This window comes from Papio anubis, chromosome 8 (genome assembly GCF_008728515.1).
Source record: "Papio anubis isolate 15944 chromosome 8, Panubis1.0, whole genome shotgun sequence".
Taxonomy (NCBI): Eukaryota; Metazoa; Chordata; class Mammalia; order Primates; family Cercopithecidae; genus Papio; species Papio anubis.
The window spans coordinates 56,150,909-56,176,152 of NC_044983.1; the positions used below are offsets into that span (position 1 = coordinate 56,150,909).

The window sequence follows — 25,244 nt, forward strand, 5'->3', positions numbered from 1 at the left end:
TACAGGTGCATGCCACCACACCCAGCTAATTTAAAAACAAAATTTTTTTGTAGAAACAGAGTCCCACCGTGTTGTCCAAGCTGGTCTTGAACTCCTGAGCTCAAGCAATCCTCCCACCTCAGCCTCCCAAATTGCTGGGATTACAGGTGTGGGCCACTGTGCCAATCCTGGAAAGTTTTTAAAGCTGAAATTGGATTGTCTCACTCTTCTGTGCCATACTATTCCCTGACTAGGGTCAAAGTCTTCCCAGTGGTGGTAAGACCCTGCCTGCCCCTGCTGCCCATGATCACTGACCTCATTTCCTAATAAGGCCTTCTTCTTACCCTGCTCCAGCCTCACCAGCCTCCTCCCCTCTCACATCCAGCAGGCACACTCTAACTCAAGGCCTTTGCACCACTTTTCCCTCTGCTGAGAACACTCTTCCTCCAGGCATTTGTGAACCTCACTCCCTCACCCCCTTCTGGATGTTGTTCAAATGTCTCCTCTGCAGTGAACCGTATTCTAGACCTCCTTACTGAGATCTGCAAACCTCCTCCTTTCCTGTGCCACACACAGATGCCCTCCTCAATACACTATTGCTGTTTTATCTTTCTCCAAAGCCTCATTACATGCTCACAGACTGCAATGGGTTGAATTGAGTCTCTCCAAAAAATGTTGAAGTCCTAACCCCCAGAGCCTGTGAAGGTGACATTATTTGGAAAGAGGGTCTGCTATGGTTTGGCTCTTTGTCTCCCAAACCTCATGTTGAAGTTTGATCCCAGTGTTGGAGATGGAGCCTGCCGGGAGGTGTTTGTTTTGTGGGGACAGGTCCCTCACGAACGTTTGGTGCTGTCCTCACAGTGTTGAGTTCTAGCTCTATTAGTTCCCATGAGCACTGATTGTTAAAAAGAGCCTGGCACCTCCTCCCCTCCCTCTCTTGCTTCTGCTCTGGCCATGTGACCTCTGCAAGGCTCCACTTTGCTTCCTGAGGCCTCACCAGAAGGAGATGCTGACACCAGGCTTCTTGCACAACCTGCAGAATTGTGAACCAAATAAATCTTTTTTCTTTATGAATTACTCAGCTCAGTATTCCTTGTAGCAACACAAAAGTGGACTAAAACAGGATCTTTGTAGATCATCAACTAAAGATAGGGTCATTAGAGTGAGCCCTAATCCAATACAGTTATCCAATAAAGTTATGTTCTTACATAAAAAGAAATTTGGATACAGGGACACACAGGAAGAATGCCACACAAAGGTGAAGGCAGAGATCTAAGTGATGCTCCTACAAGCCAAGAAACACCAAAGATTGCCAGCAAGCCACCAGCAGCTGGGGACAAGACCTGGAATAGATCCTCCCTCACCACCCCCAGAAGGAACCAACACTGTTGACACCTCGATCTTGGACTTCCAGCTTCAAGAATTATGAGACGGTAAACTTCTGTTGCCTAAACAACACAGTTTGTGATACTTTGTTATGGCAACCTTAGCAAACTGAAACATATACTATATCATTTGCCTGGGTTTTTTATTTATTACCTGTCTTCACCCTACTCCACCTCCTGCCTCCAAAGGTGAGCTCTACATAGGTAGGGATTTGTTTGTTTCTTTTTGTTTTTATATCCCAGCAGTACGTATTTGTTGAATGAACAAACAATTGCCCCTCAATTGCCGCGCATTTCTAGTCTTTTCTCCCACCTCTCCCCAAGACAAAGTAATTCCAACTTTTACCCTAAATATCATGGACTTTGACACCTCCTTAACTTTGTGAGGTTTTCTCTGCCTCAGATGGCCACTTGCCCTTCTCTCCCTATCAAGGTCTCCTTATCATTAAAGACACATCCATGTCATTCCTTCAGTGGCAAACTCCCTTCCATCCCTGTTTCTGTTTTATTATCCACTGTGGTTGTGGCTCTTTGCCTGTAAACAATGGCCTCCTTGAGTTCTGGGACCATATCCTATTAATCTTTATAGCCCCAGAACCTGGCCCAGTGTCTGGCACACCAGAGGTGCTCAGTCAATGTTTGCTAGATTGAATTAAATCTGTATCCTGCAGCTTTCGCTCTTGCTGCCCTTCCCTAGACTGCTAGCCACAGCAGGGTACAAGAGGATTAGAAGGAACTTTGCAGAGCGGAACTCAGATTAGAGCATTCGAACGCTGTGGGGCTGCGCCTCTCTGCAGAGTCTTCGTAGTCGTGCAATCTCATGAGAGTTTCCTAAATTGGAACAGTCGGCGATGTTGTATCCAAATCACTCAGCTAAGTCCTCAGAGGCATTCGCCAGAAATCACACCAAAATAAACAGCTCAATCAAAGAAGGGGTGCAAATCCTCCTCCTTTTTATGAGGTGGAGCAAGTATCCTGTTGGAAAAAAAAGAAAGAAAAAGACAGTCATTTGAGACAGCACTTCCCAGGTTGCTGGGCAAGAATATGCTGGCTTGGATGACAGGTAATAGTCTTGTCTGTTTTCCTTTCTGCCCTAGTTCTTTCCAGTGGGTGGGTTAAAGACCCAGTGTTTTCATCCATCTTTGCAAAAAGGATAAACCTGAGCCACCTCCAGAAATGAAGCAGGCATTGTGGGATTTTTTGGGGTTTTGATTTTTTTTTTTTAAGAGATGGGGTGTTGCTATGTTGCCCAGGCTGGAGTGCAGTGGCTATTCACAACTTCTATTATGGTGCACTGCAACCTCCAACTCCTGGGTGCAAGCAATCCTCCTCCCTCAGCCTCCAGGGTAGCTGACACGACACTACAGGCACATGCCACCAAAAAGATGAAGGGTGTGTTTGGTCAACATTCATTTAGACTATTTGAATATTCATGTGGGTGTGATCTGAAAAGCCTAGAACAGGCTCAGCTTCCCAGAAATTCTAACTGAATGGAACTAAAATACTGAACATGCTTTCTAAGGACTCACTATTGGTTTTCAGAGGGTTTTCTGCCCCTCTCTGCTTTCCAAGAGGCGTTAGCTCTCAGAGTCTTGCAGTCATTATTAGAACAACAGAATAGGCCCTAGGAGACACAGAAAATGCCAAATAACAGAATTTATATCTTCACTCCTTGTGAGTACTATCATAGTTAGGTTAGCTTCAAATTTGTAAGAATAAATAACTTCAGTAACTCTCATTGCATACATTTAATTGTAACCTGTTTTAAATGCCCAGTTAATCGTATTCAATGTACCATTCAGTTACAGACACACATGACAAGCATATTCAGTGCTAAGGTCTGTGCTTTTCTTTAAGTCCATCAAAAAAGGGTGCCCCTGCCAAGCGTGGTGGTTCACTCTTGTAATCTTAGCACTTAGGGAAGCCAAGGTAGGAGAATTTCTTGAGGCCAGGAGTTCAAGACCAGCCCGGGCAACATAACAAGACCCTGTCTCTGCAGAAAATTTAAAAATTAGACAGACGTGGTGGTTCATGCTTGTAGTCCCAGCTATTCAGGAGGCTGAGACAGAAACATCGCTTGAGCCCACGAGTTCAAGGTTGCAGTGAGCTGTGATCATGCTAGCCTGGGTGACAGAGTGAGACCCTGTCTCAAGAAAAGGTGGGGCGGAGGGAGTAACTCCTGTTTTTGACTCATTCAGTAGAAACTGTACTTTGAGTACACGTACAACCATTCTATTTTTCACTTTCAGTAAAAATTCAATAAATTATGTGAGATCTTCAACACTTTATTTAAAATATGCATTGTGTTAGATGATTTTGCCCAACTGTAGGATAATGTAAGTGCTCTGAGTGTGTTGAAGGCAGGCAAGGCTAAGCTGTGATGTTCAGCAGGTGAGGAGTGTTAGATGCATTTTCAACTTAATGTTTTCAACATATGATGGGTTTGGGAGATAACCCATCATAGATTCAGGAGCATCTGTGTATTTTGTGTTTATGGCTAAAGAACTGTCCTCAAATTCTTAATAATTCAATTCAGCCCTCCACTTGGTCCCCTAAATTCACGGTGGAGACAGATATTTGCATGCATGATCAATCTTTGTGTATTGGCCCCATAATCCTTTGAGTTACTACTACTACTACCATTAGTATTATTATTACTATATGGCATAGACAGGCCTTTGTCCAGTGGGACAGGTGGTTCTTAACATGTAGCTAATCATAGCCACCTTTCAGATCAAAGAAAGCCGGTACCTTCTCTCCAGAAAAGCTTCACTTGCTTCACACACTATTTTAGCTATAATTTTAGGAGGAGCAAAAAGTTAATATCCCTCTAAAGCAGCTGTCAGCAAACGTTTTCTGTAAAAGCCAGATAGTAACTATTTTAGACTTTGTAGGTCAAGAGGTAAAATCTTGGACATTATGTATGTACTTATATAATAAGAGAGAAAATAAATTCCCACACACTTTAATTGATAAAATTCAAAACATAGCAATAATAATTGAGTATAATCTTTCTGTAATACAAGTCTACTAATGGGAAGAATGGATGTGGCAGGGAAGGAAAAACAGTTCACCTAATTGTGATTGGAAGTTAGCATTCCCTCTCCCTAAATCCATGGCAGATGTTAGCTTGTAGGAGCGATTCTTAGCTTGAGGGCCTTAGGAGCGCAGGCAGTGAGCTGGATTTGGCCTAAGGGCTGGTTTGCTAATCCCTGCTCTAAAGAGCTAGAGACCGAGGTCTAGGCTATTTTCAGGACACCCTGCTGTGACTGTGGGTAGGGCTGACCCTAACTAGATGCTGCTCTTGGCTCTGGACCTACACAGGCCTGCACAGCAGCGGCCTCTAGAGCCAGCAAGGATTCCTGGTACAATGTTCTCGCAGCAGGGCTGGCTGGCTCCTAAATTGGGGCCACATTCCCACTGCTTGGAGCGGCAACCAGGAACGTGCAGTATACTAAATTCTATTAACCTACATTCTATGACCTCCATAAAACTTTCTCCATAATCAGGAAGAATAACAACGCATGGAGAAAGAAATTCCTTTGCCCGGTGTTTGAAAATTGAGATGTAAAAAGCACATCAATGGATAAGGCTTTTTAATGAGTAAAATTGTTTTCTTAATCTGCAGTTATCTTTCAATCAATAGTCACTTTCAGAAAAAAAAGAAGACCACCTTGAAAATTTTTTAAAGCTTAGAATAAATCACAATAAAGTAATCAAGAGGCAGTGTTCAGCAAAAACAATTATGTGAAAATGTTAGTCTTGTCCTCACACAGTTCATCTCTTCCTACTTAAAACATTCCACAGTAACAGTCAATCACAAGAGAAATGTAATTCTGTATAATGTTTTCAGGCCTAAAATGTATGAAAAGCTTAGGCCACAGAGAAGAATCATAAATGCATTTCATTGTCGGCTGGAACCTATCATTTTATTTCAGTAGTGGTTAAATAAATAAATAAATGCAACTCCCTTGATTCTAGATGGGCAACACTGTTTGTGGCAAACTTGGTGCAAGTTCTCCACCTAGTGGATATTTTGAAAAGTGTAATAAAATGTAAATGTGCATTCCTGTTTGTGATACAGACACAGAAATAAAGACACCAAGAGTAGTGGTGACCGCACTCCCTATCAGTCAGTGACATCCTGTCAGGTGTTCATCTTTTTTCTTTCCTATTTTTTCTCTTCCACCCAGATGCAACAGAGTCCAATGTGATCCACCTACCCCAGGCGGTCGCTTAGAGGGATCGCACCATACCGGAGTCTCCAGAGTGGGCCCATGCCTTGCCTGGAATCTGGCACCGTGGCTATTCCATCTGCAGTGTTGCCATGCCACCAGCACTGGGGTGGCCAATGACAAGGCTGGCTGGCTTCTGCGGAGTGAGCCCTTCTCTTCCTGCTTGTTCAGTGCCTCAGGCATGGTGGATGCTCTCTGGCAGGCTCCAATGAGAGAAACCAAGATCTTCATGCCGGTGCCCAGCCACTCACTTCTGCCCCAGACCTGCTTGTCCCTGATGGTCCAGGCTTTCTCCTTGCATGCCTAGGCCAACCAGCCCAGCCGTCTGCCCTAGTTCAGGAATCCCGGCCACTCTCCTCAGCGCTCAGTGGATGATGAGGCGCACGGCCCAACTCACCACCCCTTGGCGTTCCTGTCACCTCTGTGTTTCAGGGCCAGCCTGAGAGAAGCTGCAGTGCAGCAGCAGTCAAGTGTCGGCTTGCATCTTATCCCACCCTGACCTGTCCACAAACTAAGCTTGGCCTTTCTCCTCCTCCACCAGCCGATCAAGAAGGACCCTCACCATGCAGACAGAATAAAAAGAGGAGGAACCAGTATGCCCGTGGTGGAAGAATGGGGGTCTGAAATCCCATCATTGGGGTTTCTTTTTCTCCTCTTTATTTTTCTCAAAACTTTAAAAATGAAATCTCACCTTTTGTACCTCAAACTGATTCTAGTGCTAGAAAATGGGGAAGAGCATGAGTGTAGGAAGAACAGGAGAGGGATAAGAAATGATTGAAAGGAAGAAATAGCTGCATTGGAGGATGTGCGTGGGCCATATCTGGAGAGAGGATGAATGAGTAGAAAATCGAGAACTTTCTTCTCTTGCCTTCCCTGCTTCATGCTTTTTAAATTTTTTTTTTTTTTTTTTTAGAGACAAAGCGTTGCTTTGTCACCCAGACTGGAGAGCAATGGCGCAATCATAGCTCACTACAGCTTCCACCTCCCAGGCTCAAGCCTTCTCCACCTCAGCCTCTTAGTAGCTGGGACTTCAGGTGCAGGCTACCATGCCTGGCTATTTTTTTTAAAAAAAAAATTATTATTTGTAGAGACAGAGTCTCAATGTATTGCCCAGGCTGATCCTGAACTGCTAAGCTCAAGTAATCCTCCCGCCTCTGCCCCCCAAAGTGTTGTGTTAAGTGTAAGAACCACCGGACTCGGCCCTCCTTGCTTTCTTTTTTTGAGTCTCACTCTGTCACACAGGCTGGAGTGCATGGCATGATCTTGGCTCACTGCAACCTCTACCTCCTGGATTCAAGCAATTCTGCTGTCTCAGCCTCCCAAGTAGTTAGGACTACAGGTGCATGCCACCACATCTGGCTAATTTTTTATATTTTTAGTAGAGATGGGATTTCCCCATATTAATCAGGCTGGTCTCAAACTCCTGACCTCAGCTGATCCACCCACCTCGGCCTCCCAAAGTGCTGGGATTACAGGCATGAGCCACCACGTCTGACCTACACCATACTTTCTGATTTTCCACCTTCTCCTTCTCAGTTTCCTTGGTTCCTCTGTACGCTAAGGACTGCAGTGTCCCAGAGCACAGTTCCTGGCACACTTCTCTTTCCTTTCCACACTTGGTGGTGTCACCCCATATCGTGGCTTTAAGTATCTTCTCTAGGTTTGTAAGTCCCAAATGTACATCTCCAGCTCAGACCTCCCCTGTCCCGCAGACTTGCATACCCCACTCCCTCCTAGCCATGTCATCTGGATGGCCTGCAGTGTCCACAACTAAGCTTCAGATGCCCCCAGTCTTCCACATCTCAGTAATGACTTTATTTTTTCCAGTTGCTCAGGCCAAACATGTGGAGTCATCCTTGACTCCTCTTTTTCCTTCACCCCCACATTTGATCAATAAGCAAATCCTGTCAACGGTGTCTTTAAAACACAGGGAGAATCCAACTGTTTCTGCAGCGACCGTTGTGGTTCAAGCCACCATCCACTCCTGTGTGACTATCGCATCTGAGCAGATCTTCTTGCCTCTCTCCTTGGCTTTTCTGTCTGTTCTTCACACAGCAGCTAGCATTGTGCTGTTAAGCAGAAGTCAGGTCGTGTCAGCCTGCAGTGCTGGTGCATATGCCTGTGGTCTCAGCTACTCAGGAGGCTGAGGCAGGTTGCATGAGCATGGGAGTTCAAGGCTACAAGTAGCTATGACTGCACTTGTGAATAGCCACTGCAAGGCCGGGCCTGGTGTCTCACTCCTGTAATCCCAGCACTTGGGGAGGCCAAGGCAGGCAGATCCCCTGAGGTCAGGAGTTTGAGACCAGCCTGGCCAACGTGATAAAACCCCATCTCTACTAGAAATACAAAAAAGAAAAAAGAAAAAATAGCCACTGCACTCCAGCCTGGGCAACATAGCAAGACCCCATCTCTGAAATATAAAAGAAAAATAATGAAAAAATATATATGAAATTTTAAAAAAATTGTTGAGAGAGGGTCTCACTCTGTCGTTCAGACTGGAGTGCAGTGGCACGATCATGGCTTACTGCAGCTTCAACCTCCTAGGCTCAAGTGATCATTCTGCCTGAGCCTCCAGAGTTGCTGAGACTACAGGTGCATACCACCACATTCAGCCAATTTTTTTTTTTTTTTTTTTTTTTTTTTGTAGAGATGAGTTCTTGCTATGTTGCTTAGGCTGGTCTCAAACTCCTGAGCTTAAACAGTTCTCCTACCCCGGCCTCCCAAAATGCTGGGATTACAGGTGTATGCCTGGCTTAAAATAAATTTTTAAAATTCTATATCATTACCCGGGCCTGCAATGCACACAACCTGGCCTCTTTGTTCCTGAACGATGCAGGCAAATCCTTCACACCTGCCTTCCTGCCACCTGCATGAGCTGCCCCAGGAGTCTGCAGACCCTTTGCTCCTTTCACATTTTTATTCAAATTTCACCTTCTCTGAAAAGCCTCCCCAATAAGCTCTAGTTTTAAATTGAAAAAAATTGTCCCAGTGTTCTTCTTTGTAGTGGGTTGGATGGTGCCCCCCCGCCAAAAAAAAATATATATCTACATCCTAACACCTGGAATCTATGGTTGTGCCTTACTTGGGAAGAGGGTCTTTGTAGATTAAATTAAGTTATGGGTCTTGAGATGAGAACATCTCAGATTATCCAGATGGACCCTAAATCCAATGTATCCTGATAAAAGACAGAAGAGAAGACACAGAGACCCAGAAGGAGAGGCCATGTGAAGATATATCACTATCCGATATAAAATGTATTTATCAAGTTTATTGACTTTCTACCCTACTAATCTACAAGCTAAAGAAAGCAGAGATGATCAGTTTTGGTCCCTGCTATCCTCCCAGCATCTAGAACCATGTCTGGGACCTAATAAGTGTGCCATAAATATTCATTGATTAAGAAAACAAGTAGATGAATAAATGAATGAGTGATAGGTCCCCAAATGTTGTGTCTGAGTAAATAGGAGAATTGTGGGTCTATTGATAAGCACATAGAAAGAAATCATAAAGAGGATTGAGATGGGATAGCTACACAAGGTCCAATTTGTAGCTAGTCAGTTTGCCATAACAGAAGTACCAGTCAAAATATACCTGCTTTCCCTAATTTAGGATTCATTTGTCCAGCCAGCACTAAAAGAGTTTTGAAAGATTTACACTATTACCTTAATAAGATAATTAATAAGACAAAAACAGAAGAAACATGACAGGTATCGGAGATATTAAACGGATGTTTGGGTGAAATGTCAGTGTCAAAGATACATAGATTAATAATTAAATTTCAAGTATAACTCCTCCAAAATCCTATTTTAGCCAGCCTGTCTTGCACTGGACATTTTATTCTGTGAGTTCAAAATGGATTTGTTGATTGACGGATGGATTGATTTCACCTCCAATGCTTTCCCCTTTCTATATACCATGGCAATCCTAGTGTTCAGAAAGGCAGCAAAGACTCAAATTTTACAAAGGACAAGGGAAGGCCAATGGGTCTAGAAGGTCAGCAAATCCAGAGGAGGCACTGAAGCTGCAGAAGTTTCCCCAGCAGCACTGGCCTCGGAGCACATATCCTCATCAAGAGATGCCCTTAGCCTAAGCCTTGCAGCAGGAGCAAGACTCTTAGGGGCCTGCACACACTTCAGGACACACGGGACCGGGTGTGGGGTCAGGATGCAATTCCAACCTTGGCCCACCTAAATTGCCCCACCCTTTGTACCTCTATTTAATGAGGTACTTCTACTAGTGAGGATGCTTTCCAAGATAATTTTTTTACCATTTTATAAATGCTCCCCTCACTTGTTGAACAAAAAGAATCTCATAATAGTTCATAGGTCTTAAAGGTGGAATAGGTCTCACCTGCCTGCATGCATTTGAAGTTTTAGGACATCTTTCAAATGGTACAGTGGCAGTGAGAGAGGTACATATGGGAGTTCATTTTCCTTGCTTACTTTGTGTGATCCATAGAGTCTCAGTGATCTCCTTGCAGAAGCCAAAAGGCCATCATGGTTAGCATTTGGTCCTACCCCCTTCACAGAAGTGTAGTTATGCAGGAGGCACTGGCCCTGGGCTGGGCTCAGAAAACCCCGTCTTCTTGCTAGCCAGTAGGAGGCAGCCCGTCTTCACCACACAGCTTCCACCTGAGCCTCAAAGTGTTTTTGAAACCATCAGAGCTGAAAAACAGCCCTCATAAAATCTGAGAAAATATTAGCTTCATGGATGAAATCTGTATTGGGTATTGATTTTTTAAGGGGCATTGAGTGCCCATTAAAATGAGATGAAACATTTTTTTGCAGTATCTGGTATATACTTTATATCTCAATAATCTGACATGTAATAAAACCATTTTCTATTTTTTTTGTTTTTGAGTTTATTTTAATTCCAAAGTTAAACCAAAACAAAAAAACTTGAATTGCTCTTAATTACTGTATTTTTCACCATGAGTGTTAGATTGTACTTGTATATTTCGCATAGCTTTAAGAACACTATAGTTATTAACATCTTCTTTATGACAGAAAGGTTTTTGCTTTATTTAAACAAAATGCCTAGCACCTATTGTGGAAGGAAAGTGACTTCTGAATTCTCAAAACATTTACAGGTAAAAGCAGTCAGTGCAGACTGTTCCTGTACCCCTCTGGAAAGAAAGAATCATTGCTTTATAAGACATTTAGCCACAGACCTGATGACAAATAAGACCCCCTTGGGACCAAATTGTGGGAGTAATTTTCCACAAAAGAAGGAAATAGACATATTTTATTATTTACATTTTCCTTTTGTGGAAAATATATTCTTTATATATTACATAGTCATATTAAACCTGACTTCTCGGACCGCATGTTGAAAATAGATTGCGGTCGTTTTGTTGCATGTGTTCTGTATTCGCACAAGTCAGAATTTTGAGTATTTGTTTCTCATAAACATCAGGCTTTGACCCACTGGAAAGCAAGACTGTGAAGTGACACATGACTCCTGAGCAGGGGCTGCATGCCAGGCATTGAGAGGCTTCTCAGAGCTCCCCGTGAGCTGAGCTGGCTGAACTGGCTGCCCGCTCCAGGAGTCATCAGGACCTACCCTATGGAGCTAGAGTTTCATCCCTCTGGGCATGTGTTAAATCACATTAATTCACACAATGCTGCTAACCGGTGACAATTAATGCACTGTCTCTTCCTGGGCATTTGTATTGCTTACCATGAGTGGATCTCTAACTGGCATGACAGGAATCCCAGGGCTATCCCTAAGCCTAGAGGAGAAATTCATAGACAGGACATCTCTAGCTCTTGTTAAAGGTTTTCTTGCCTGACTTCAAAACTGCATCTGACCACAGAATCATTACTCGCCACCCTGAGAGCTGGAACCATGAGCTAATCTCAGAGAAGGGCAATCACAAGGTACCTACATTTTTTTTTTTTTTTTTGAGATGGGGTCTGCCTCTGTTGCCCAGGCTGGAGTGCAGTGGCACTATCACAGCTCGCAGCAGCCTCAACCTCCTAGGCTCAAGCGATCCTCCCTTCTCTCAGCCTTCCGAGTAGCTGGAACTACAGGCATACACCACCACACCTGTCTAATTTTTGTGTTTTGTGTAGATATAGGTTTCACCATGTTGCCCAAGTTGCTCACAAGCTCCTGGGCTTAAGGGATACACCTGGCTTCCCAAAGTGTTAGGATTACAGGCATGAGCCACAGCACACAGCCCTAAATTTCATTCTGGTTAAATTGCGGGTTTAGAGCGTCAAATTAGAATAATCTGTAATCCATTTCCATGTGGCTATCAGTTGCTAAATCTTAAATCTGTGTCATTGGACAAGTTTTTTATTTCCCTAAACCCCTTTGTTCTTGTGTAAAACGAGGTTAATATTGGCAGGGATTTTGTAATTAGAGTAATGTTAAGATCTTAGCACAGAGCCTGGAACACAGAAAAAGCCTACCAAATGGTAGCTAGTAGCATTTCATGTTATGAGTTGAAACTAATTAGTTCTAGAGTCATAACATCTCATGCTAGAAGGGACCTTCCTGGTCTCCCAGTCCAACCACGACTGTCCAACACGCAGCCAAGCAGTCGTGTCTGTGCAGGACAGCTTCCAAGATACTCAACATTTGACATAAAACTCTTCCATTTGGACTATTGCCAATAGTGGTGAGGAGGAGGGAAAGTGGTGTGAAGGCATATTTGCCAAAATGGGCTGTATGAAAATATAACCTGACTTTTCTTGCACAGTTGGATTTCTGAGCACAGAAGTGTTGCAAGTTATCCTACTGGAATGGAATGTAAACTACAATCCAAGGTGTTACTTTGTGAAAGGCACTTTGAAAACAAACCCCCTCTCAAATCTCTTATAAACCACAGCTGTTAAAATCCAGAGGTACCCACTTAGGTAGTAGAGATTTCTTTCCAACACAACTAATAAATGAGAGACTGCTCTGAAAACCTCGGCATGCATCACTTAAGCCTGGGAGCTGCACAGTGACACTCAGCTGGTGCCTGGCACTGGCAGAGATTATCATTGAAGCATTGAAGGTTATGCCAGGAATCATAACATTGCCACCTGCATTCTGGCTGGGAATCACAAGCCTGCCAGGAAAAGTCGATGCAAGCCCTCCATGTTCTTCCTCAGCGCTGGGGGCTGGAGGATGCTGTTAGGGATCAGCTTCACCCCCCACCTGCGATTCGACCTTGTTCCTGAGTCATTGTCCTCCCCGAGCCTCGGTGTGTTCACTCATCAAGTGGTGACAATTGTGAGCACCTGTCTTCCCTACCTGATTATTAAGGGCTTTAATGAATTTCATCCTCATAAAGTGCTTTCATATCCTTGACAGAACATTTCTATCCCAGTGTAGGTGAAAAACCATTATCATTATTGACCTCAGAGTCAAAAGAGAGACACTTTTTCAGGCTTCCTTACTAATAAAATGATAGTATCAAATGTTTATATAATGCTTTTCATAATAGACACAAGCACAAAATTTTAAAGTTCACAATTTTGAAATATGAATTTGTTGCATTATTCAATGTTGCCAGTTACAGTAGAGTTGCTCTAATGATTCTAAGTGCAGATGGCCAGAGCTGGCCTCAGATTCTCAGTTCATTAAATAGTCCTTCCTTTGACCAACAGGCCTCTCATTGTAAGGCAGCCTGGGTCTCAGCTGATGTCAAAAGCCCCATTCTACTCTGGGTGGATTGTTCGCACAAAGGATTCCCATACGTATTCTGCTGCAGACAGGGATGGGGCTGGCTCTGCAGATGTCGCTGCCACCAGCACTGTCACTTTTGCTCCTCACACGATCTTGGGTCTCTTTCCAGAGACTTGCACAAAGCTCGATTCAGAGTTTGCCTGTGACCGATGCACACTTGGCCTGCAGATGGACAGAGGAGGAGGAAAAGGCATCCCAGTGTTCTTCCCCACTTGCCTGGGAAAGCTTGGGAATTCTTGGCCTCTTTACCAGCTTCGACTCAGGCTGAAAAACAAATCAGAAAGTTGCCAATGGTTTCATTCAGTCTACGAAACTGGGTTAAAGTAACTCTGTGAGTGAAACCATCAATGCACAAAAGTCAGGAAATCCAAGATTGCCATTCCCCCCGCCCACGGAGGTTCTCTGCACAGGTGACCCTGTGTCCCTGCTGGGGTGCCAAACTGCATCCTTGGCAAAGCACAGAGCCACGGGGCCAGTTATCCTAGGAGTACATCAGCCTTTGGGGACTTAGCCATGGGGAAAACGGTCTCTGCATTCATGGCACTATAATTTCAACTCTTAAATATATTCATTTGTTTCTAAATTGACTTTTAAATGCAGTATCATATATTTACTGAAAAGTGCACAAATGCTCAATGAGCAACTCACTGAATTTTTACAACATGAATACACCCATGGAACCAATATCCAGGCAAGAAATCAAGCACTGTCAGCACGCAAGGAGGCCCCAGTCAGCCTCTTCCCCATCTCTCATATGATGATAAAACCCGACTATAAACATTAACAAAGGAATGGGATGTAAACAGACTCTGGAACTCTAGAAGAGATTCGAAAATCTTATTTGAAAGTATCTTCTGAAATTGAGATTCCTAGGAACACTGGCAGACGTTGCTATCATTAGAATTCTCACCCAGCTAGCAGAATAAAGGGTGTGGTTACCCTGAAAAATTCCACAGGCACTGTCTCCAGAGATGGCTGTATAGCATCTGTGCCCTTTCTTCCGATAGGCAGATTCTCCCAGTAGAGGAAACCCACGTGACAGGTGTTCCCAACCAAGGACACCAGGAGAAGCTCAGCAGAGCAGGTCAGTGCTGGCTCCACCCTGGGCCTCGGAGTCAGATGTCAGGCCTGGCCACGTACATTTCAAAAACTTCCCAAAGAGATTCTGAAATGCATGCCTGGGTGAAAACAACTCTCTCAAAGTGTTATTCATTTTGTTCTTCCATCACACACTTTCCAAGCCCATTCCCTCTGACAACAAAAGAATGAAACCCAGCAAAAGCACAGGAAGGGGGTCAGGTGAGTTTCTTCTCCCTTTTCCTACTTCATCTGGGCTGATTTTGCCTAATCAAAATGGCTCCAATTACCCAAACAACTGGTCAAAATCCCAGCCTCCAGAGATTAGCTCCTTTTCATATGTAACTCCAGGCCTTTGCCTGTGTCTAAAATGCTCTCTTTCTCTTCTCCACACAGCAAACTCCTACATGTTCTGCAAAATCCAGACTAATTGTCTCCACTCTGTGTTTCCTGACTTAGTCTTTCTGTGATCCCTAATATCCCATTAAAGGCCTCCTTACAGTTATCAGTGGTTTTTTATTTTATTTTATTTTATTTATTTATTTATTTATTTATTTATTTATTTTTTTTGAGACAGAGTCCTACTCTGTCACCCAGGCTGGAGTGCAGGGTGTGATCTCGGCTCACTGCAACCTCCTCAGCCTCCCAAGTAACTGGAAGTGCATGTGCCACCACATCCGGCTAATTTTTGTATTTTTACTGGAGACAGGGTTACACCATGTTGGCCAGGCTGGTCTCAAACACCTGACCTTGTGATCCACCTGCCTTGGCCTCCCAAAGTGCTGGGATTACAGGCATGAGCCACTGTGCCCGGCCATCGATGGCCTCTTTATAGTTCTTGGCACATCGCATTGTAATGACCTTTCATGTTGCCTGTACCACCAAATAGACTGAGATTTTCCTCTTTCCACCTCTGCATTCTCATGATCTAGAATGAACCATGAAATATGCTAAATAAATAAATGATGAATGTATGCATGGATGGATGGGTGGATGGATGGATGGATGGATGGATACTTAGAAGTGCTTTGTAAAGCGCAAACCATTCAATTTCCATTCACTCTATAACTATCACACACAAATGGCTATCTGGAACTCAAACATCCCTTTTTCCCTAGACTCCATCCTTCTCACCCTCCAAGTAGAGAGCCAATTCTTTTCCATTTCAATGGGAACTAGAAACTCTACACCTTCGCTATGTATTATAATTGTCAGCAAAATTTTATCTTTCTTTTCAGCATCATTATTCTCTGAGACTTATTTCCAAAGTCTAACATTACCATGGGCCTTTTACCTCTCTCTTTTACCCTAAAAAGCAAACATGGAGCAAATAGGCCCCTTGGGTTGGGGGTAGGAGGGGTCCTACAAAATGTGCCTGAGAACATCCACCCAGGGAACAATGTCATCAAGGCCAACCCAAGCCTGCATTGTGGTTCAGCAGGTGGTCCAGTGGCTGCCAGGTGTATATACACAGCAATGGATTTCTTAGGAAGACTAAGCTACAGCCAGCCCCGGAGGTGACAGTGAGCTGAGAGTTCTACACATAGAGCTGCCCCCAGTGGCTGGTGGTTTCCTTTACGGAGGAAATATTTTGGATCCCAGTCCTAGCATGTGATGGTTTTACTACATTCCAAATCAGCCATGTGGCAGAGGCATGCTCAGAATAAGGCATTTGAGTACATGAAGACAGTGGAATAAAAACTATAAAGTTAGAGGGAATTGAACAGCTGGATATACGGGATATTAACTAAGGTGTGTCTTAAAGTGATATGAATTAGGTGTTCCTTACCACGGGAAACCAGTGTGGGAAGGTTCAAACAGCCATGGTGGCTCACACCTGTAATCCCAGCATTTAGGGAGGCCAAGGCAGGTGGATCACTTGAGGTCAGGAGTTCAAGAGCAGCATGGCCACATGGCAAAACCCTGTCTCTACTAAAAATACAAAAAATTAGCTGGGCATGTTGGTGGGTGCCTGTAATCCCAGCTTCCTGGGAGACTGAGGCAGGAGAATCACTTGAACCCAGGAGGAGGAGGGTGCAGTGAGCCAAGATTGTGCCACTGCACTCTAGCCCAGCCGATAGAGCGAGACTCTGTCTCGAAAAAATAAATAAACAAAACAAAAAGAAAGCATGTAAATAGCATCATATAGCATCATTAACAATGTGTCAAAAGTTCACATTAGAATACTGCCAGAGCTTGACAAAATATTAGAGACCACATACATCAAACCCATAATTTTATATAAGGCAACCGAACTACCAATACAAACCATGAACAACTTTCATAGCAGGGTCAGTCATGATATCCATTTTACAGTTCAATTTGAATGTTATTCACACCTATCCAACCTCAAAAATTCCCACCTGGTGTCTGTTATGATGTGTCATGTATTCCCAACATTTTTTCATTTCTTTGAGGAACAATATCATATTTCCAGAAAGTGCACATTAAAAACAAATCTGTTATCAAATTGAATGGCAGTCCACAAAGTAAATGTCCTGTACTCTAAAAGTCAAGGTCATAAAAGTTAAAAACGAAAAGGCTGATGAACTGTTCCCGACAGAAGAAAGACAGACATGACAGTGAAATGAAATGTGAGACCCCGGGTTGGATATTGGCACCTGGACCAGGAAAATAACCATTTTCTTTTCCTAAAAAGTACATAAGGGAAACAGTTAATACAATTCAAATAAGACCTATAGATTAAATGTGTAAATTTCCTGATTTTATCATTATAGAGGAGAATGACCTTGTTTTTGGAGAATGCACACTGAAGTGTTGGGGGTAAAAGAGCATGGGCCACACATTTTTTTTTTTTTTTTCGAGACAGGGTCTTGCTCTGTCACCCAGGCTGGAGTGCAGTGGCACGATCATGACTCACTGCAACTTCCAAATCCCAGGCTCAAGCAATTCTCCTGCCTCAGTCTCCTGACTAGCTGGGATTACAGGCACCTGCTGCCAAGCCCAGTTAGTTTTCGTATTTTTAGTAGAGACAGGGTTTCACCATATTGGTCAGGCTGTCTTGAACTCCTGACCTTAGGTGATCCACCTGCCTCGGCCTCCCAAAGTGCTGAGATTACAGGCATGAGCCACCGCGCCCAGCTGGGCCACGTACATTAAAGTCACCTTTGTGCATCTCAGCAGGAATGAGACAAGTACCTGCAAGGATAGCATGCCCAACTGGGAGGCGGTGCAGAGTCTCAGTGATGCAGCCTCTTGTGCTGCCAGATTCCCCCCACGTGATGGCATACAAGTGGTTACACACATTGCTTAACACCTCCACCGCCCTTCGTTTCCTCAACTGAGGGTGTGAAGAAAAATACTAGTGGTCAACACTTAGGAAAACCTTCGTCAGTGCCAGGCACTGCTTCAAGCGCCTCACCTGCGTTACCAACAACCTTTTACAAATGAGAATACTGAGGCACAGAGAGTGAAGCAATTTGCTCAAGGCCACATCGCTGAGTGTAACCAAAACTGAACCACTCCCTTATACCATGTCTCAGGTCTTAGCATTTCTGTGAAACATAGATGAAATATGTCAAGCATTGAATTTAGTGGCCATGGGCAGGAAGTGTTTGGTAGAGGTTAGGTTAATCATCAGTGTTACCTTCACCACCACCATGAGTGAAAGATACACTGCAGTACCCGGACCATCGGCTGGACCCTAAGTTCTCAGCACTAAGGTTCATTTCCTTGCTAACTGTTGTGTAGAGTTTCATCAAATCATGCAATCCATAAGCTAAACCCCAGATATCTCAGAAGAGCTAAAACAAAACTAGGAGTAACAGAAGTAAATATTTTCTTTCGTGGAACAATTGATAACTTTGTAGGCTGGTTTCATAAAACTTGGCTGCATGATTCATTTAGACTTGAGGATATTTTCCAAACTATTTGGATTCCTTTTCAGGACACCACAAAACTGGGGAAGCATGACTGGGTGGCCTCAGGAAACTTACGATCATGGTGGAAGGTGATGGGGAAGCAAGTACATCTTACAGGGCAGAGCAGGAGAGAGAGAAAAAGCAAAGAGGAAACTGCCATACACCTTCAAACTACCAGATCTCATGAGAACTCACTCACCATCATGAGAACAGAAAGGGGAAAGTTCTCCCCCATGATCCAATCACCTCCCACCCGGTCCCTCCCCTGACACATGGGGATTACAATTCAACATGATATTTGGGTGGGGATACAGCCAACCATATCAGATGGGTTTTTTGGTTGTTTTTATTTGTTTGGTTGGTTTGTTTGGGGTTTGGGTTTGCTTTTTGTTTTTTGTTTTCTTGAGACAGGATCTGACCCTGTCACCCAGGCTGGAGTGCAATGGTGCAATCTGGGCTCACTACAACCTCCACCTCCCAGGCTCAAAACATCCTCCCATTTCAGCCTCTTGAGTAGCTGAGACCACAGGCATGCCCTACCACATCCAGCTAATTTTTGCATGTATGTATTTTTGGTAGAGACGGGGTTTCGCCATCTTGCCCAGCCTCGTCTCTAACTCCTGGGCTCAATCAACCCTCCGCCTCAGCCTCCCAAAGTGCTAGGATTACAGGCATGAGCCATTGCACCCAGCCTGTTTTTGTTTTTTGAGGCAGGATCTCACTCTGTGGCCCAGGTTGGAGTGCAGTGGCAGCAATCTTGGCTCACTGCAGCCTCGACCTCCTAGGTTCAAGCGATTCTCCCACCTCAGCCTCCCAAGTAGCTGAGACAACAGGCACATGCCACTATACCCAGCTAATTTTTTAATTTTTTTAGAGACAGGGTCTCCCTATGTTGCCCAGGCTGGTCTCAAACTACAGAGCTCAAGTGATCCTCCCACCTCGGTCTCCCAAAGTGCCAGGATTAGAGGCCTGAGCCACCGCGCTCAGTTGCTTTGGTGGTTTCTACTTGGTTGGTGCTGATACTGAATGGATGGGTCATCCAGTCATGCTCCTTAAGTTCAAAAGGACACTGGATTCGTCAGCTAGGGCTGCTGAAATAAAGCTCCACAGATCAGGTGGCTTAAACAATGGAAATATATATTCTCCAAGTTTTGGAGGCTAGATACCCAAAATCAAGACATCGGCAGGGTTGTTTCTTCTGAGGTCTCTCTCCTAGGGCAGTACAGATCCATCTTCTCCCTGGATCTTCATATGATCTTCCCCGCCTCTGTGTGTGTCTATGTCCTTATCTCCTCTGCATATAAAGACACCAGTCATGTGGGATTGCAGCCCACCCTAACAGCCTCATTTCAACTTCATCACCTTTGTAAAAACATCTCCAGATGCAATCAACTTTCTGAAGTACAGGGGTTAGGACTTCAACATGTGAATTTGGGGTGAGGACCCAATTTCACCCAAAACAGAGACTTAGACAGAGGGGAAGACAGAACCCATACACGTGTGTCTTCAGTTTGAGGAATGAATATTCCCTGGAAGCTCAATGTTTGTGAAACACTATTTCTAGCTTCTGATGTCACCGGTCTCCTCCAAATCAGCCTCCCTGAGAACTAATTCGACAAAGGGTCCATCCTAGCAAAGTTTTCAGAACCTTCTCTTGCATCTCCATAAACTCCTTCTTGAAGTCCACTGAACACCCCTTGACATCGCCGCCCAGCTGACCCTGCGCCACCATCTTCCAGGGAACTTCCAGTATGCAGGAATACAAGATTTTTGTGCTTAATATGTTGGCACTATTGCTGCATTCAACGCTCAACCAATATGGCTAAGCAACTTGGAAATAATCCATCCTCTTAATAGCTGATATAATTTTAGTACTTTATTTACTGCAAACATTGAATTTTTCCTTCAGGTCTCATAGAGAACAGCACTGACAACTTCCAGAAACATATTTGAAATGCCTGACATAGTGTACACAGCTGATGAGAAATGTTCCGAGTGTGCTGTGACAAAAATGAGGAAAAGTCGAGAGGAAACCACTAATCCAAAATGAAAGCTCTCCCAGGCTCCCTGCTTCACATCCCACTTCTGACTGAGGGACCCGTGGCCTGCACACCTGCGTCGGCCACTAATCCCCCAAGGGACCGCAGGCCTCTGTCTCCATGTCAGTTACATGGGAGTGGAAAATAGACTGTTCTCTGCTCCCCAAACTATGTAAGGAGGGAAAAATGAGATGGAGCTGTAAGAAAAACTTGGGTAAAAGTCAAAATACATTTAATGAATTTAATTTCAATTCCTCATTGTCAAAACCGACTTAAATACATTGAATTTGTTATTTTTATTCTGGCATTGTTTAGCAGGTTATGCTCTTACCAGATAAAGATGAGATGGCTCCCACAGTAAAATGTCTGTCTTCAACTCCATGAAAAGATTTAGAGCTGTGATTTCATTGCCATTATCCGATCCTTACCGAATTTCCGTGGCTCGGGGCTTCCTCCTACACGACAGAAGATAACCGGGCCACTGAAGAGAAATTCATTTTATTTGTGGGCCGCGTATAGTAAAATCTGTGACCACCAGGGGGCAGCACAGACCTGGTGCTGCTGTAGACCTGGTCGCTGGGTGTTCGCTGCAGGGTTTCTCCAGCCACAGAGTCCTCCCTTCCCCCAGGAAAACCTCTCTGCGCTGCGGGAATCTGAAAGTGCCCGGGAGCTGCTGCCAGAGCCCCCTGATGGCAGACCCTTGCCCTGAGGAGGCCCTCCTTCTGCCCAGTGCTGGGCAAGGGACTCCGCCCTGGGTGCTGAACACGGGCCCGGGGACAGAGACCAGGCCCAGGATCCACAGGCCACGCAAGGCATCTGAACCTGAACTCACGGTCTCCAGGCCCTGGGATCTTTCTGAAGACTTGGGAGCAGGAACCAGACAGCCCAGGGCAGGAGCATCAAAACCCCTGGTCAGGAGGGAAGAGGAAGCCCATCGGCCTTGGAAAGAGTCTAAGAGCAAACCAGGCTCCATATTGACCTTCCGCCGCACTGCCAGAGCGTATTCTCCTTCTCATTCACTGTTAGCGCCTAAGCCTGGACTAGCACCTCACACCACAGACGAATGAAGGCACCGCAAGACGCCAGCGACCCAAGCAGAAAGCTCTGAGGGAAGGGGCAGCCCCGCAGGGTGGTCTCCCTGGCTCCCTGTTTGTTGTGAAACACACGCAGCTCCCCGACAGCAGGCAACGGTCGTGGTCAACACAAAACCCCAGCCGGGAACCAAGACACCATCAGAACCAGGCGACAAGATCCTGTCACAAGGGAAACAGAAGCTCAGCCTGGCTCGCATTGGTGGGGTGTTAGGGCTGATACTTCCACAGCCCTCTTCACTTACCTGGTAACTGGCCCAACTCGTCCTGTCACCCAAAACTGGGGGTAGATGGGGGTCCAAGGAAGCATGGCAAGGACAGCCGCAGGGTGACAAGGCTGGGGTGGCTCTGTACCCAGCTCCCCCTGCAGTTCCCACACACGGGCTTCCCATTCATCCCGGTGATTGATGCTCCTGGAAGCGCCTGGAAACTCTGCCTGTGAGCTAATTATTCTGGGGAATGACCTGCATCCTGGTCAGGAGTGAGCAGGGAGATCATTAGGTGAGAGCTGGCTATTCACAAGAGGGCAGCCTTTGATGCGAGCCGAGCAGAAAGTTTGGCCGAAACTCAACACCTCTTGGAAGTACAGATTAGTGGAGAGGAAGAAAGGAGAACGCATTGTGGAAGTTTTCAAGAAGGAGACAAAGATGCCTGTGTTTTGTATCGCTCAGCTGCCTCAGGAAAATGTCCATTTGTTTTCTTTACACTCTTTTTACATTTTAAGTGGAATCTAGTGAATGTGTCTTTTCAGCGTTCCCAGTTTCACCATTTTCACTACACCTCGTGTTGCCATTTTAATGAAGCATCATTTTTCCAGAGGGTGTGGGAACAAAACCTATTTAATGACCTCTCTGAGCAAACACTGAGTTCTTCAAATATTTCCCTGAATTAAAATCCCCACCTCACAATTCACTTCCTTTTTTAAATGTCAGTTTGCCAACTGCTGCAAACCAATAAACAGGGCTTTCCTTTACCCACAAGCCAGAGGGCTCCTGTGGAGCCTCACGGCCTGGGGGTGCCTGAGAAAACCCCGCTCTCCTTGTCTGGCTGCTGATCTGGGAGGGCACAGTGGACGCAGCAATCCCCCTGGAAGCACAACATCATGTGCCTTGCATCTCTGCAGCACACAGGTTTAGGGGACTCAGCTAAAACCTGGGAGGCCCTGGGAGATTCTCTGGTCCAGCCCCTCACTCTACAGACAGGGAAACTGAGGGCAGCAAGGAGAGGCATGCACCAGCCACACAGGGCGTCACCCGTAGAACAGGAAGGCCATACAGAATAAGCAGGGTTGGTCCCATGTGACCTCAGCATCACTTAGGGAGTTGTGCAAAATGCCTATTACACCCTTCCCAAATCTACCAAATTGGAGCTTCTGGAGTGGGAACTGGGAATGTACATTTCAACCACATTCCACATGGTGATACACATTAACTTTTGGGAAGAACTAGTAGTAGTAGAAAGAATAGGTTTGGGTGGGGTGTGGTGCCTCATGCCTGTAATCCCAGCACTGTACAGGTGGAGGCCCAAGCGGGCAGGTCAACTGAGGCCAGGCGTTCGAGACCAGCCTCACCAATATGTGAAACTCCATCTCTACTAAAAATACACAAATCAACCGGGTGTGGTGGCTCGCTCCTGTTATCCCAGCTACTCAGGAGGCTGAGGCAGGAGAATCACTCGAACCTGGGAGGCAGAGCTTGCAGGGAGCAAGATTGCGCCACTGCACTCCAGCCTGGGTGACAGAGTGAGACTCCATCTCAAAAAAAAAAAAAAAAAAAAAATAGGTTTGAATCCCATCTCTGCTGCCTACCTGCCTACCAACTCAGCTCCTTTGGCAAGGTAATGCTTCTGAGCTCCATTTCCTCATCGGTCACTGGGGAGGTTGCTGTGGAGACACCACGAGATGGTACATGCAGGCACAGTCAGGCCCTGGGACCTGACACAAGGAAGCACTCTCTCCGTGTCACCTGTCCTCTGGAGGCAAGCACAACACACAATTTCTGGAGTCCCAGAGCCCCCACTTATAGACAGTATGAGCTTGGGCACATTCTTTCTCTTTCAAGCCTCTGTTTCCTTGTCTGTAAATGGAGATAATAATATTACCTCCTTCCAGGAATGCTGTGAAGGTAAAAAGTCATATCGAATTGAAGCAGCACAGTCTAGTCATGAAACAAAACCACTGTAGGTCTCTCAGCAGACAGATTTCAAGGCAGGGATTTAGTTCCACAGGGGATAGAAGAGCTAAGTTGCCATACAGAACAGAGGCCATCTAGAGATAGGCAGCTGGAAGGACAAAGGAAGATGGCTGTTTTGTAGAGCCGGGGAGTCAATCCAGGCACCCCAGTAGGTGCTGGAGCATGGTGGGGCAGGGGAGCTAATGCCACGGAGAATTAGCTGCTGCTGGATGTGGAGATACCACACCAGGAAGATAGGAAGGAGAGAAAGGCCCAGGCTACTCTTTTCCCCTCACCCTGTAGTCTCCTACCAGTGCCTCTCCTTGCCCAGAGGAGGTAGAAGTCAGAAGATACAGGAGGCTGGGAAGTGTATCCAGAGAGACACAGAGCAGAGAGAAAGGACAGACACTGGGCCTGAGAGCAAACAAGCAAACGCCTAGCACACACACCGAAAAGCAGTTATTCTCAAACACAGAGGGAGCATCCTGTTAGCGCTTGTCATAGTCACTGTTAACAACAAAATACAACAGCCTGAAGGAATAGGCTCTTAGCAAGAAAAGTGTGTCTGTGGGAAGCCTACCTTTCATTAGTCACACACAAGCATCATTTCTCCAGGAGTGGCCACCACATGGAGGGAAAGTCCTGAAATTAGAGTCCCAGATGTGCTTCTTAGAAAGGGAACCTCTTTGTCTATGAAAACATGAGTTTCACATGTATCACAAGGCTGTAAGGAGATCGGAGACATGAAGGTGCTTAAAAGTGCTATGCCAGTACGGGGCATGCTTGTATTCTCCAAAGGGCGCATTTTCAAAAAAAAAATGGTTGTCAGATTCACTATGATGTACAGTCAACAGCATTATTATTTTTTCAACTAATTTTTCAAGTTCATCATTTTCTTTTCAGGAATTCTGATAGAACATTTTTGAGCAAATACTCTTAACTGCTTAGTTTTGCACTACTGAAGTGATGCTCCAGCCAAAAGTTCACGAGAACCACTGAGCTAATGTGATGACAACCCATTCTGTAAGAGAGGGCTCTTACATATCTCCACAAGCCTTGATTGTCCCGTTTGTCTGTCTCCACTGATTCAGGCAGATAAAACCATTGCTACACTATAATATAATCAATACTAGCATATTTATATATACTAGTATATACATATACACACAATCTCTAATATATATTATACAAGCTATTGTTTGACTAATCTCTTTGTGCATTTCATATGCACTACGACCACTTAATTTATTATGTAACAATAAGAAAAAGATGAGCTGGGTACTGTGGCACACACCTATAGTCCTAGCTGCTTGCGAGGCTGAGGCAGAAGGATCCTTTAAGCCCAGGAGTTCAAAGCCAGCCTGGCAACATAGCAAGACCATGCCTCTAAAAAATAAAAATAAAAATAAATAAATAAATAAATAAAGATGATGATGATGAATTTTCCAGCTGTAATATTTGATAAGTTTCATAAGTTCTTGATTACTTAACAGAGTTCCGATAACAAAAGTGTTATTGTTTGGGGATTATATTTGTGCACAGTAGCTGCATTTTATATCTTTACAATGAAAACCAATTCACTTTTGCAATACTGGTTTCTTGTGTGCTAGCTCCCTGGTCTACTAGGTCATTGCTCTAGGCACTGTGAAATATTCTGAAATTTACTATTTTTAATATACTACTAAAATGTTTAAATTTCCCCCCAA

General features: G+C 44.8%; 1 protein-coding gene across 3 annotated transcripts; it reads right to left on the bottom strand.

Moving 5' to 3' along the window:
• Nucleotides 1–12,986: 12,986 nt before the first annotated feature.
• On the bottom strand, nt 12,987–24,881 carry LOC110743950. Of its 3 annotated transcripts, XR_004185824.1 has the most exons (4): nt 24,119–24,881; nt 20,829–21,529; nt 20,608–20,731; nt 12,987–13,543 (listed from the first exon to the last, which is right to left on the bottom strand). XR_004185824.1 is itself a non-coding variant. In XM_021942356.2 (3 exons), exons 1-2 carry the CDS (start codon nt 21,247–21,249, stop codon nt 20,667–20,669), a joined length of 486 nt encoding a protein of 161 aa, XP_021798048.2. In that variant the 5' UTR covers nt 21,250–21,603; the 3' UTR covers nt 12,987–13,543; nt 20,608–20,666. The 3 variants fall into 3 exon arrangements, 1 of the variants encoding a protein (XP_021798048.2); XR_002523819.2 differs by lacking the exons at nt 20,829–21,529; nt 24,119–24,881 and adding an exon at nt 21,613–23,014; XM_021942356.2 differs by lacking the exon at nt 24,119–24,881 and having other exon boundaries at nt 20,829–21,603.
• Nucleotides 24,882–25,244: the final 363 nt, after the last annotated feature.